Source organism: Gadus macrocephalus, chromosome 13 (genome assembly GCF_031168955.1).
Source record: "Gadus macrocephalus chromosome 13, ASM3116895v1".
Taxonomy (NCBI): Eukaryota; Metazoa; Chordata; class Actinopteri; order Gadiformes; family Gadidae; genus Gadus; species Gadus macrocephalus.
The window spans coordinates 11,857,317-11,872,439 of NC_082394.1; the positions used below are offsets into that span (position 1 = coordinate 11,857,317).

General features: G+C 43.5%; 1 protein-coding gene across 1 annotated transcript; it reads right to left on the reverse strand.

Annotated features, from left to right (window-relative positions):
* Window positions 1-35: 35 nt before the first annotated feature.
* cers5 (ceramide synthase 5) lies at window positions 36-14,949 on the reverse strand. The gene is made up of 10 exons (XM_060069614.1): window positions 14,591-14,949; window positions 9,836-9,941; window positions 8,061-8,191; window positions 7,812-7,869; window positions 7,627-7,677; window positions 6,609-6,701; window positions 5,003-5,131; window positions 3,795-3,901; window positions 2,146-2,302; window positions 36-692 (listed from the first exon to the last, which is right to left on the reverse strand). Exons 1-10 carry the CDS (start codon window positions 14,761-14,763, stop codon window positions 522-524), a joined length of 1,176 nt encoding a protein of 391 aa, XP_059925597.1. The 5' UTR covers window positions 14,764-14,949; the 3' UTR covers window positions 36-521.
* Between the last annotated feature and the right edge of the window lie 174 nt (window positions 14,950-15,123).

Genomic DNA, 15,123 nt, shown 5'->3' on the forward strand with positions numbered 1-15,123 from the left:
AGGTAAGAAACATATACAGAAATGTCAATAAATGTCACATAAAGAAATACAATTAGTTTTTTTACAAGGCACTTAATGAAGTATATGATACTGTAGATGTACATTTCTCAAACCTGGATATTTCAAAAGGCAGTGACTGCAATATTAAACATAAGTAGCATAAAATCATAAACAAAGTTATCTATCTATATAATGTGTTTAAAAAGCAAAACAACCCAAATTCATCTGACCAATAAAACTGGAAGAGAACCCAGAAGCAAGCCATTTGCAGCAGAACTCGCCATTAAGACAAACACGACTAATCAAATGCCATAATAACAGGATATACAAATCATTCTTTCAACAGATGTTAATCTTCCGTCGACCTACCCTCCCCTACCCCCTCACTATAAAGTAATTAAGGTAAATGTTATGTTATTTTTATAACCCAGTGTCTGGCCTCAAGGTCCTTCTGCTGTTCCATGGCAGCATGTTAGTGTGGCTGTGGTTGCCATGTATGAGTGGGTGGGGGGAGGAGGATGTCACCAGCCACTGTGGTTCATGTACTGAGTGGAGGTGCAGTGGCCGTTGGTGCCGTTCTCGGCCTTGGGAGAGTGAGGGTTGTGGGGCACGGCCCGGGCGACGGAGGCCCTGGACGCTTCTCCCTCCTCCTCCGAGCTGCTCTCGATGTCGCTGCGCACGTCCTTGCTCACCTGGCAGGCCAAAAGAAAGAAGAAGCAACTCCTCAGCCATGCCCCTGACTCAGGGACGTGTTTTTCAGCTTAGTGCAAACTTTCCATCACATGTTGTTTATAAGGACATTGTTGCATTGCTACGATAAATTGCTTTTTCTGTCATCCAATAGAGTTAGCTAGTGGGGAATTTCCAGGGTCGATGTTCTTGGAGGGAATTGGGTCTCAAATTGGATGGTCATGGGGGAATAGGGACCAGGCCGACTGACTTCACATCTTTCTAACCAATTATTTAAATATCACGTTGCATAATTATTTATATTTTATATTTATATAAAGGAAAAGGAGCATTATTTCCTTTTTCTAACATAATCCAGTTTTCTAGAACAGAAATTAAGACAGTTGGAGGAACATTCACACCTCTACTACCAACTACACCACTGGCCTCCAACACCCCATTGGTGAGGACCCTGGGAGTTTCTCCATTGTACTAACCTGCAAACCAAAACCTAAGAAAGTCCTGCAAATATTTAGTGTGCCGAGTTTAATCACAAGATGGCAGTATGGCGCCACATATTGATACATTATAAATACATAGATGGAAAGGGAGCCCCACAGATGGAATGAAAGGGAAACTTACAGCACAAAGAAGGTAAAATGTTGTCAAGCAGACAAGAGCGAAGGAAGAGAAGCAGAGATAAGACGAGCAGGAGTCACCGGATTTAGACAAAGAAACACACATGATCTCTGATCCCAGAGGAATCAGACGCTGCAGGAGGAATGAGTAACGAGCAACCGTTTCAGAAGAGATTGAAAGCATACAGTTACATGCATCTCACAGCAAGGCCAAGGTATTGTAGTGTGAAATACACATCAATGTGCAACATTTTCTTTTGTATTTTATTTCGTTCTTATTTTTTAAATCAAGCTTTGTGGCTGCTGTTTCAGAAAAATATCTAAAGACAGATACATTCTTAATAGTTATAACTATAAATCAGAACATGTCACTATAGCTGTCACGGACTACGTCCATCACAAATAAATCACAAACCAATTAATCACAAACCATTAGGATTGACATAGTGCATCCTAATTGGTTTTTTGATGGCCTAGGTGGGGGGAAATATGGGGAAAATAATATTTCTTATATATATGCTGCCAAAGCAGTTCAATATGCAGGCATCTTTGGGGACCAAAAAGGTGCAAGTCATTTGCAAATTTTCTTCCATTGAATGAGTGTGTGGGGTCAATATACAGTAAGTGGGAGGAACATTAATTACACAAATTAGTAACAAATAGATTTCAAGGAACAAAATGGAATTATGGATGATTTAAGCATTGGAAAAGTAGTGTAAAAACGTATTTTGTTCACTGACAACTTCACCTTCTTCAAGTGGTCTCAATCATCTACATGCTTTCTGGTAGTTAGGGTTAGGGTTGGTAAGTCGGTGGCCTGCCCTGGGCTGGGGCTTACCTTGCCGCGGAGCATAGCTTTGAGGGCTATGCGTGCTATCAGGTAGGACCAGATGACATGGAGCACTTGCAGCACCAGCAGCAGGGAATTGAAGAGCCACCAGGATGGGTACGGGCCGATGATGGCCCAGCTCTCAAACAGAGTGGTGTTCAGGATCCTGGAAGGAAAGACAAACTAAGTACAGCAGGAATAGTATATATGATTTTCAATTGAAGTACCATCCATCCATCTAACCATCTACCAGTAAACATATGTATATATGTATATATATTATATGCATATATATATATAGATATATGATTTTGATGATTATGACTCATTATCATATTATTATTATTGTGTCCAAATAGAAAGGGATATCAGGTGTTTACTACAGATGTAAATTTGTCTCTTAGCTAACTCGGAAATCTTTACATTTTAAGGGTGAACTAAAATGTTTGATTGATTTGATGTACTGTCCCAGCCAAATTAATATTTAATAAATTGTTAAAATATTTACTTGATAAATGCTATGCCCTTGACAAAATGACACACTTTCCCTTTTAGGGGAAGTGAAAGCAGACAGCCTTTCCTGGGATTTTCTTTGAATGAGATTACTGTCAGTAAAGGTTGATAGTATAATAAAACCAGTAAAGGTTGTTGATATATTTTTTTATGCCCTAAACAGCAAGCAGAGCAAGGGCAATAATAAAGTTAAATATTGATAAATGCCTGGCCCACTTCCTCAGGTTACAATCCACTAGCAAGACAGGCTTACTGGAAAAAACAAATGGCTATCATGGCAGGGCTTGACCTACGGGCCGTTGAAACATGTATTGCAATTAACTCTTTGTGTACTCACTGTGTACCATGACACTGACAGTGTGATGCGCAACACTCTCATCCTATACAGGCCTGCTTTAAAGAGTTTGGGTTTCAACGCTGGATCTCACCCCACGTCTGAGACAAGACCCCTACCTTTGTGTATGGATCGTGTCAGCCCAAACCGCACCTGTCCTGCAGTAACCACACATTCCTGAGACCCTTCTCCTCTCCTCTCTTTTAAGTTTTCCTTTTTTTTCAAATGTTCCACCAGGTAGGGGTGCCTGCCTGCAGGCTAGCCTTTAAATGAACCGCCTTCCCCCAACAACAGCAGTGAGAGGAGCGGTTTGCACCTTTCCACCGCACACACATCCAAGCTGAGGTGTGCATTTCCATTCCAATGTGACGTTATTATCCAGCCCCCCCCCCCCTCCCAATCTGCAGCACCTCGGCACCCAATACGGCTGCTCAGGTTACCTGGGTCTAAAACATGCTCCCTATGGCCCCCGGGGCTATAGCAGATCAGCTCTGCAGCTGGCAGCCTCTCTCTGTGGGATCGACCCCCTCCCCCCGCCCCTCCACTCTCAATGGGCATGCCCATTGATTTGCGGATGTAGCGTTAATTGTATAACACTGAACTGCCCAATAGAGTTACACCAGCTTTTCAGACAGAGGTAGTAAATAAGAGTCCCGAGGCGCCTGGCTTCCCATCTCCAATGTAGTACGATGTTGATGGGGGTTTATTTTTGTGATAATAGACGGAAACAAACATTACAGAGAAGTAGGATGAGTATGATATTCATGTCCATGGTACAATGTTTCTGTCACCCACAACACTTAACACTGACCATAATGGAAATATGACGAGGCGCGTGAGGAAGAAGGCAACACTGAAGAGGATGAATAGGATGTCACAGAGGCGCTGGTATTGGGCGTAGTTGGCGAGCTTGGCTGCCTGTTGGAGAAAAGCAGAAATAAGCAACACATTTGGACACATCAGCAGCTCATGGAGAACCTCGCCCCTAAAACCGATCCAGTTGCAGGCGGCAGACTACAAGTAATTCCAGAAATCTCATCCAAGATATTCACATATCCTACCTCCAGAAGCCCTCCTGAAGTTAAATATCAGCACAATGTTTTTATTAGTATCACCATGGACGCCATTAGTGTCCTTTCAGATGTTGGAAATAGTTTTTTATAGCCAATTACTTGTATCTAACACACAACCAACACATAATCAAAAGAAAGGGTGACAAATGATTGTTGGATTAGGTTAAACACAAGGGTAGTCTAAGTCACAGATAAAGCCTCATCTTTTTTAAATTCCATGTCATCACATCCCTATTCAGACAACAGCTAATATGATCACACTTATCAAGTGACCCAGAGAGGTGTGTCACTACATCTGTTAACGAGATTGTTAAAGAGAAAAGGTTTTGGATATGAGGGCAAAATCCATTAAACTCGCATCCTCTACTCTACGACATAATGGGGATTCTTTATGGAACTACATCGGTGGAAATAAAATTATCGAGTTTTGAAAATAGATCCAGTTCTCAATATGACGCAATCAATGTACGCAGGCTCTGATAGGGTATTTTAACATGAACTGTTAGCCCCGTGATCCATAGCTGGAAGGAGAGCAGGGCTGGCCACACAGCACCTGCCAGTGTTTAATGTGTCCGCCTACCGATGTCTGTCCCTTTCCAAGTCGAAGCATTTGAGATTGCATCTAATGGCAAAATATCAAACACCATATGATTATTCCTTCAAAGAGAGACCCCATTGAAACAATGTGCACTGTCAGAAATCATAGGGTTGCTGACCTTTTAGTTTCCGTGACAAGTTTGTTGGTGTTTTGTTTTAGTTTCAGTTCACAAAGTACTATTTCTCTAAATGAATGACTTTTGTCTCGGTGAACAGAGTACTGGTTCTCTGACTCCATGACACAGTTTAGTTCCACTTAGAGCAGCGGTGACTTTTCCTTCAAAATTTCAGATCGGAGGACAATCAGGCCCTTTGTCACCGGCCGGCGGACGTTGGACGGCAGACTGACCTCTAGCAGGAAGTCGGAGGCGTCGTGGACGCTCATGACCAGGCTGCCCACACGCAGCATGTTGTTGGCGTAGGAGAAACTGATGAGGCTCACCGTGGCCATGTGGTGGATGAACATGACCAGGAAGTCCTGCACACAAAACAGGGGGACAAATGCACGTCAACATGCATGAATGTGTATGTGATCATGCCTTGCAGACATAAATCTATGCTTGTATGTATGCATGTATGTAGTATGGATTACACTGGGGTTTTAACACCACTAAACTCCTGATTGTGTTTATACAGTATTACTGTACTATGGTAAAGTATCAGCTAATAATTGACAAATACAAATATACATAAAGAATTACATTAATACATAGCTTTCAAACATTAACATGTACATGTTGTGAAGGGCACAGCATTTATAAAGACAGGGGAAGCCCCCAAAATTAACATTGGGCGGCACCAGCAATGTTCAATGTGTGATCTTCACTAGTTTAGTGTACTGCCCGTGCCCTGGTTCGCATTACATTATTTTTATGCAACAGTTGTTTTGTCTACAGCAACTAACATAAAAGGGGCAAACCCATCATTAATGTTATGAGTGGCACCTGTTTTTGACAAAGGGTTCATTGTGGCTCTAACCATTTCCTGCTCTGAGTATGTGTGTACATATTTCATACAGGTACTGCCAACTTAGTGGTGAAATAAAAAAAAATGGGGGTGTGTCTCCTCTCTCTTCACAACAGTCTGCTGTTATGATTCTAACAATTAGGAAATTAACACATAGGACTAATATATTATTTTCACATAAAAATAACCTGATCTATTTCAGTCTGTTGTATAATATCACAACCTTGGCAAAATGTAAATTGCCCAGTCCGATTTCGACACTAGTAGTTCTGTATAAGATAGCCCAAGGATCTTTAAACCTCCTATCTATTCAATGTTAAAGTCTTCAAAGTTGAGAGGCCCAGGCCTCTTGCACATAAATGATGGTTGGGTTAAAGTTTCTTAGAACAAAGACGTCATGACGGTGGGAGTACCAGAGGTTACACAGAGGTCAAATCATGGAAAGTGCTGGCTAAATTCCAATATCTTCAAAGCTCACCCTTGTGGCCTTAACAATACAAATATACTAATGAATATGTGTTTGTACGTACACTTTTGAATGTATGGCATCATACAAACGCTTATGGCTCTTTCTATGTCCTGAATTCATATTCCAAGCTTACCACAAATTAATAACAAGCTCAGATCAAAAGTCTGTTCAATTTCAGGTTTTCATTCTGCAAAACATTATGAGGGAAATACTGTTCTCTCCCGCTCTGAGCAACAGGCGGCATCATTGCGTCTCAATGATTATTCGGGGGTGCCCTGGACCTCCCCCAGGGAACCACAATGGAACATGCACCATATTTTCCACAGCCACTGGCAATACATGCACGAAAGCATGAACGCATGTACACACACAAACATAAACACACCCAAACACATTAAAATGCACACACACACCCACACCCACACCCACACACACACACACACACACACACACACACACACACACACACACACACACACACACAATCACGTTTACGTACACACAAACGCACAGCTCTTACCTTCCTTTTAATGTCAGTAAACTGGGAGAACATGAGCGACCAATAGAAGGCCAGCTCCATCACATAGTAGTAATACAGCCCTGGAGTCAGGACCTATGTGGAGACAGTTAAAACAACACAACATATAAGCCTCATCCCCCAAAGCCTGATCCTCAGTCGATCATACGATTTATCTCATCCAATCCTGTCCCTTTCTGGGCTGTTTTGCGCCTGGATGACAGTCCGGTTAAACTTCAGGGGGTCAGAAAGCCGCTCACCAGGTGAGATGGCAGTCCGGATAGAGGACTCAGACCCACGTTGGACACATATAAACTGTACTGCTCGGGGGGGACTTGAAGAAGGTTTTACACAAGCAGTGTACGCATGCTAAAGAGAAGGAAATGGATGGCAACAATAGAAAGAATGTCACAATGACACAGGAGGAACTTGTGAGTGTAATACGATTTACCCTCAAAACTGGACCACTGTTATTACTCATAGTAGGTGCGTACTGCGACTGAAAGTTGGGCAGATGGAAATTGATGATAAGATGTTTCCAACTCACGAACAGGAAAATCTGTAACTCACCCTTGTGATAAATAGAAGGTCAACTATTTGGTTTGCATCCTTATAGTCAGCCAAGTAATGGCATTTCAGGTTACCCTCACCAAAAGATGAAAAACCTGCCCGACTTCTTTTACGTTATTCACAAATCTGCGTACTTCCTCCTCTCCCCCAGTAAAGCAGAAAATCAAAAGACTCCACTAAAATAAACAAATCTATGGATGTATTGTTGGTGCAGTGTTGGAAAGTTTAGGTTTTCAAAGTTGAGAGCCCAGCAACATCTTAATCTGTTATCTAGCATAACACCAGTTGTGTTTCTACCATTCAACCCCAATCCAAAATAGTTTACTGGTATAAAACTGCAACGTTATCCTTTCTGAACCTGGAAGTTCCCACTTCCTTCCGTGGCTGGAGTAAATAGAGGATGGGTATTGGGTTAAGGGGGCTTTGCTGTGCATCTCAAGCTGCTTCTCACCTGATATGGATAGTTGTACCAGCAGTGCCTCGTGTCCCACATCCAGGGGCACTGGGACAGACACAGAGAGGAGCTCATTGGTTCATCAAACAGATGAACTAACGAGCTCAACAAACAAGACCACTTTGCTGTTGAAAAGCAACTTTCCCCAAGTACACACTTGACCCATGGACTGGCTTACTTACCCGCCAAAGAAACTGGATTCCATAGGTAAATATACAGAGATAAAATGTTAACCTCCACCTAATGAGGAAAAAACAGACAATGAGGCTCTTAGTGAAGCAATCTATGCAAACATGAAAAAAGATTATCCGCATTTTTTCAAACACCTCTGCAAGTCCCTCACCACCACCCAACCATTGAGCAAAACCAATCTACCAACAAACCAAATCGACCACTCAAAAGCTAACCCCACTGAGTATAGAAGCACTCACATGCTCTCGCAGAACTTGGTGTGCGTGCTGGGCTTGTCCTGGTTCCTGCGGCGTCTGAACCATCGCTGGACCTTCCTCACCTGCCAGTCCAGCTGCTTGGAGAGGCCATCCAGGTGGCGCGGGTCTGGGTCCTGTTGGGTTGGACCGGAATGAGCCGCAGGGGTGAATAGAAAGAAGTCAGATAGAAAACAATAAGACACAACCTGTACAGGGAGCTACAGTCGGGACTGGGGAGATACTGTGGGGGGCTACAGGGGCTGATTGGATTTTCAAGATGTAAATAAAAAAGGACCCCAAAATCAAACCACCTTTCCAAAACGTGTCAAATCGCGAAAAACTATAAAAAAGTCATGAGAATTCAAACTGAAACTCTTATCAAACGGTTATTCAAATGCAGGTTGATGTGAAAGATAACTGAGTCAGTGTTTTCCTCCATGCCTGTTCATGTTCAGGACTGTTCAGGACGATTTCCCTGAAATTGCTCCACATAACGTGACTCAGTATTCATGAGAATAATCTTGATAGTTGATTTCATTTATATAGGACACTTCTTGAACTCAATGTGATGGAAATAAGAAGTGATAAAAGCAACAAATAGAGAAGATCGTTGCAAGCGGATAATATTATTTTGCTTTGACTGATTCCCCTGTTTTAATTGTGTGGTTCTGGCTGCCAGAATCACACGACACGTAAACATTTCCTTCACGGTTCCTCCTGGCGCACGTAGCTGTTAGGCAACAAAAACTGAAACTGCCAGTGAACCACGGCCAGAACATATAAATAAGCACCAAAGAGCTTCAATATTGTTATCTACTGCCTTACTTCAACTACACCATTTACTTGTCTTTGCTTAATCACTATGAAGTGTCTGAACTTAGAAGGAACCAAGTGTTTAAGTGAGAAGAGAGAACCATCGGCAGGACCATTTTTAACTAAAGTATAAAGCTTGGGAGCAGACCGCTCAATAAAGTCAATTTAGCTTCACCCTTGCTCTAAACAAAACCACTATCAAATCAAGTTCCCCGCATGCATCTTCAAAAAAGCACACGGGAGAGGAGTGTGAATCCTCTATCACGCCTCCTTCCAGTTAGCATAGCCTAAAGCCCCTGATTAAATAAAACAATTACAGAATGGCTTATGTTGTTAAAGCTCATTGCCCCGGGGCATGTATGGGTGTGTGTGTGCAGCACAGCCAATCCTAACCCTTCCCTTTGTTTGCTGTGTTTTACCATGCGAGGACCGTGGGCGGCCAATGAACAGGTAGCTGAAGCGGCTGTGACAGGCCAATCAAAGTGGATGTTGTGAACGGGGAGCGGGCATGTTTGCCAGGGCAGAGATCAGTTTGCAACTTTGTGACCCAAATGATGTCCTTTGGGTGGCAGCGTCGACCAATATCGCTTTTGTTTGGGATTCATTATGAATCCCAAATGTGAAGGCTTGACTTCCACATAAGTAATCCATTAAAGCCCAGTCACTTCATCAAGAATGACGAGTGCATATTTTCCGCAATCCTTCTGCTCTGCCTGAACCAGCTGAATGAAGGAATACACCAACTACAAATACGCACAATGCAATGGAAGACGCTTGGACAAATAGGTCCTACACATTGACATTGACATTGACTTTGACCAAAAAGGTTATTTTTATGCCTTTGCAAATCAACATGCATGGAAGCGATTCTGATGTTAGTCCTGCTGCAGTTCCCAACACTTCAAAAGAAGAAAACAGGGAAGAGTTGTTAGATTAACTGGCGAGCCACAGGGAGAACATTCTACCTTTGTGATGGACATGTACACCTTCTCCAGCACAGCGTTGGGCTGGGCCCTCCAGCTGATCTCTGCCTGGAGGTGGAGACTCCGGGCACAGGGGCTGGCCACATATCTGTCACAGTGATGGAAGAAAGAAAACACGTCAGTCAAGCCCTTGTGACCGTGGAGGGCTATGAAGCTTGTTCTTAGCTTTTTGATGAGTGACAGTGGCGTTGGAGGAAGTATCTGATTGCAGGAAATGTTTGTGGCATTCATTGAATATCAGCACAGATCACAGCTGTGGATAAGACCTGGTCAACATCTCACTGGTGCTGTAATACATTTCACGACCGCTGAAACCAAATTACCTTTCAGTGTCAAACAGAACACAAAGGGGAGTTGAAAGCAGTTGTAACGCCTGTGGCCTCGTCGTTTTGGTTTTCACGCAGAGAAGTTGTCTCGTCTCAGGTTGCTCATGTTAGTCAAAGACAGTGATGATGGTGTCTTTCTCTTTACACTCAAATAATAATTGGAATTAAACTGGTTTATATAATATAGTAAACCCTTATTATAACCTTTATTCTTAAATATTGGCCACTGAGCAGAAAACAGGCTCTCATTTATAGATCAGTTCATGGTCAGAAACTATGAAACACTAGGTGTGCAATATAACATGTCAAGGGTAAAAGGAACTTATCTAATGCAAACAATATGCAAAGATCAAATAACCATACACATTCCAGTGGGCTACATTTTCATCAGGTATTCAAAAACGCAGTCTATTTGCTCAGAACAAGCATACTTTTCTCCAAAATGCAACCTTGTTGCAAAGAAAAGGACATAATAAAAGGACAAATATTGACCAGACGGGCTGAGATTGCACTGTGAATTGTGCTATAGAAAAGCTAGGGCTGACCTTTCCTGTTGAGTTGTTGTAAAGAAAGAGTAGTTCAGCCAATCCCCCTCAAAATACTATTGGAGAAAAGCATCAAAAATAGTTCATATTGGCCAGGCCGAAATGTGTATACACCTCCTATGGCATTAGTGGCAAATATAAGCGGTAAAAATGGACTCCATCCATTCACTTTTAAGACTTGTGTCCACACACAGAGTGCTAATTATCGCCTCAAATGTACCAATTCAAATGCACATTCATACACAGGCGGAGCCGCGGCGGTGTCAGAAAAGACACTGCGGTGTCGGACATGTGGCCAATCAAATGGCTTCATACCATTATTGCCTCACATCATTCCCAACACAATCGTACTACGACAGCAGTGTCGACCCTGCAACGCAACAGCCCAGTCGTCAGGAGCAGGTGTCCTGCTCAGGGACCCCTCGACACCGAGCCGGGAGGAGCCCAGGATCTGCCCTTACTGGTTGCCAGACAACCTGCTCTACCCCGAGGGCCGCTGTCGCCCTGGTGGTGACTCCTGAGACATGGACCATGATGACATGGCGTTAGGAGACAAGACTGCCTGAAGATGGTGTGGAGATGTGTGTGTGTGTGTGTGTGTGTGTGTGTGTGTGTGTGTGTGTGTGTGTGTGTGTTGAGGGGGGGGGGGGGGGGGTATGAACCAGTTTCATGACCAAAGCTAACAGGAAGTGATGGTAGAAGACAGTAGAAGATAACGCAGATGAAGAGCCATATAGGATGATACTAGGAAAAACTCCAATATGAACAATAACAACTGCAGGCATCTATATAATTTTTTTAATGAAACATATAATTGTGAACCCACTGAGATACTGGAATTACATTATGAATGAATTCACAGATCCAGCTTGTCAAGTATTGGCCTAGTTATAAAACAATGGAAAGGGCAGGTTCTGTAAAGGGCAACAAAAGCTGGGAGAGTCACACAGAGTGTGTCCTTGTCTCTGTGAGGCACAACACCTTTTTTCTACTAGTGGAAACATGACACTGGCTGCAGCGCCACAACACTGAATCGAATTACGAGCGATCAGACTTCAGAATTTTGTTTGTGGCCAACACCATATACAATCTCACACGTTATTTTTTTTATCTCATTGCTGTGAATCGCCCGGCCTTTGCTTAGGCCTGCATGTACCTTCACTATCTGGTTCTCCATTGAAAACAAACGTTCCCGATCCTAGAGATACTAATCTCATCTTTCAGCTGAAACAACCCGAGGCTCGCCTCGGCTTCAACTCCCCCCAAAAATGATGACAGTACGTTCCCTACAGGGAGGAGAATCCAGCTGTGGTTGTGAATGGGTTTGGTTAGCGCACATTCATGAGAGTCTGATTTAAAGATGACTCTTCGTTTTTGTATTTATCGCCCTCGGGCGACATACACCTGCATCAGGTCAGGATCTTGCGATGCCAGACCTTGGACCATTTGGCCGGTCACCAAGGCCAAACGCAACCACTAGCAACAGAAGCTCAAAAAGCCAGCTTAGTGTTATCCAGTACACATCATTGTTTGTGGTTCACTGTTCAACCCATGACACGGCTTAAAAAGGCTTGGGGGGCTGAGCGGAGAAAGTAGCCTGACTGTTGTTCAACAAACTCATTGCCAAGCGCCAGGAATATGATCGCACAATAAGGCCTAATGCAATTGGTTAAAATAAAGTTATTTTAAAAAGTGTCTTGGATATATAAATGATAAGAGATTTGGAATTGGTGGAATCATTAAAAATGATCATGTTTTACCAATTGTTCAATTTGGTTATCTGCATGGAGGATTCAATATTATGAGGATTCATAATATTTAGACCATGAAACAGAGAGTTTGCACATATTTGCTACGAATTGCTCATGGATACATGTGAGTACACGTATTCATGGTGTAAACACCGGGTATTGATGACGTTGAATGGTGTGAGTGAGGGTTTCAGTGTGGGTGACAGAGACATCACGTGCAACGTATGCATGTGTCTCGCTCAACATCCATCCATGGCTTTGCATCCTTCGACGTGAAGGGCAATAAGGAATCCAAGCTCGGCTGTAATTTCTTTCCACTTATGGGTGAATGAATGAGCCCAATATCTGGCCTGCGTAACGCCCTTCAGCGGTAGCAGTAAATGGTTTCTGATAACATCGACCCCTCGCCCTACATCTGCCTCAACGGCGTCTTGGCAACGGAAGGAAGCAAACTGAGACATGGCCCGGTGAGCCCAACCGAGCAACAGCCACTCAGAACCTTGTCTCTCGTTGCGCCTTCACCAACCCCGTTACCCCGGCTCTAGATGCAATGGCTTAATAAACACAGTCGTGTTTTCTCTTACTCTCTGACGTCTAACAACTAGGCGCAGGTCTTGTCGACAGTACATTTTAACGGACTACCTGCTGTGCGGACATCGGACTCTTAAAGTAGGGTCCCTTCTCGGGGAATCTTCTACCTTTTTCTATTTCCCGGGTGGGTTTAGGGGATTGTTCATTTCCCATAGCCATTTAAGGAGGCAAGAGATACAGTGGACGTCGTTCAAAAGAGTATGAAAGGTGGATGGGGAAGATGGTAATGTGAGCACTGACTTGTTGAATCCCATTCACTGCTTTCATTTAATAAATAAACAAATATGTGCCTGCCTTGCACATGGCTAAGAATCGTTTTTTGATACGGTGATAACAAATGCTCTTGCGAGGCTATATTCAGGAAAACAGATGTAATGTTAAAACCGCATAGACCGTTTTTCCTACTACTTTCATTATACTTCTAATACTTTCAAATGTATTAGGTAAATCCAATTTTGAGTATATAAATGCCCATGGGGCAGATGAAATTACAAAACATAAACAAATAGGGCCGTGATGACAATTTTAGACATGTCATCAAGTGCAGCTATTAAGGCAAGTCTATCAAGCAAAGAGTGTGCGTGTGTGCGTGTGTGTGTGTGTGTGTGTGTGTGTGTGTGTAAACGTTGAAACACATGAATAATTCTTAGTGAATGGTTTTGAGGTGCTCAATGGCTGAAGCTTACTAATTTAACATTGAGCACAAAGGCCCAATACATTTCCCCAACGCTATCGGCACTAGACAGCTTAGTAGTTTTCTTATTTCATCGAGCTCTTTGAATGTAACACAGGGCATATCACATGGTGAACCAAACACCAGGGATCTGGCAGGCGTGCATGATCCCAGGAGGACACACCTGAGGCATGCGTATTTCACTTTGGTTCCACTGTGCGATTTGTTTACAATGAATAGTTTGTTTAGGTCTGAACATATTCCTTAATAATGATTAATTCCACCAGTTATGATTGAACCAGTTGTTACAACTTTGGAATAAAGGAAATAAGCATAGAGTACAGTAAGTTATCCTAAACAAGAACGTATACATATATAGCTCAAGCTAAACTACCTTGTGTGTGTGTGTGTGTGTGTGTGTGTGTGTGTGTGTGTGTGTGTGCGTGTGTGTGTGAGTGTGTGTGAGAGGGTGTGTGTGTGTGTGTGTGCGTGTGCGCGCGCGCGTGTGTTTGAGCGCGCTCTTCTTAGCAATTGAACAGCCATCCAAGACACACAATGTGCTATGAGTCTAAACTTTGTGTAATGCAAATGTTGTGATCGTTAATCAATACAACAACATACAGTTTCCCTCCTTTCGCGCCATCTAGTAACAGACGTCAATCTCTCCGCTGTATGGAGGAGACCGAATGAAAGGAAGAACGAAGGAACAACACATCAGCGCCCAGTGATGCTGATAGATTATCACATTTTATTACTCGCATGGTCTAAAACTGCGAACCAAGTCCCCATATCTAACATATTGTGAAAGTTAGTCTAAGAATTTGGGACCTATATTATTGTTGCATACAAACCTCTCGAAGAGTATTCTCACGACCGATATCAACAAAGCCAGGGGTAGAGCGGACAGCAAGTGCCGGGCTTTAGGATACTCCACCCCGGGAGCCGGGTCTGCGAGGTCCGCCCAGGTCACGTTGTGCGGCAGCCAAAACCGTTCGTTCCAAAACCAGGCTGAAAGAGCAGCCATGCTTTAGTCTCGTACCGCCAAACCCTCCAAATAGTTTTCGTTTCTCGGAGAAAAGATGTCCTAGAATGCCGTCTCTACCCTGGGGCCGGTATGGATGAGTCCCCAGCCCCTAACCACCGCCCTAAGGAGGATTGGGATTGAGGAAGTAAAGGCGGTGCCGCCTCCCAAACTCCCAACGGTTAGAGCAAGACGCTCAAAAAGTCTGTCGGGCCGAGCTCTCTGAGTGGCCAACGACGTGCGTCGCGACGTAGGTCGCATTGGTCGCGACGTAGGTCGCATTGGTCGCTACGTAGGTCGCATTGGTCGCGACGTAGGTCGCATTGGTCGCTGTGTGTGTCGCTCGTCTGGCTGCTTTCAGTC

Bases quoted from the DNA above. Each gene is read 5' to 3' on its own strand.
- cers5 (XM_060069614.1), bottom strand. From the start codon at position 14,763: ATGGCTGCTCTTTCAGCCTGGTTTTGGAACGAACGGTTTTGGCTGCCG. The intron at 9,942-14,590 runs GTTTGTATGCAA...TCACTGTGACAG, and splicing joins GTGAGAATACTCTTCGAGAG to ATATGTGGCCAGCCCCTGTG. The intron at 2,303-3,794 runs GTCAGTGTTAAG...CTTTCCTTCCAG, and splicing joins CTCGTCATATTTCCATTATG to GATCCTGAACACCACTCTGT.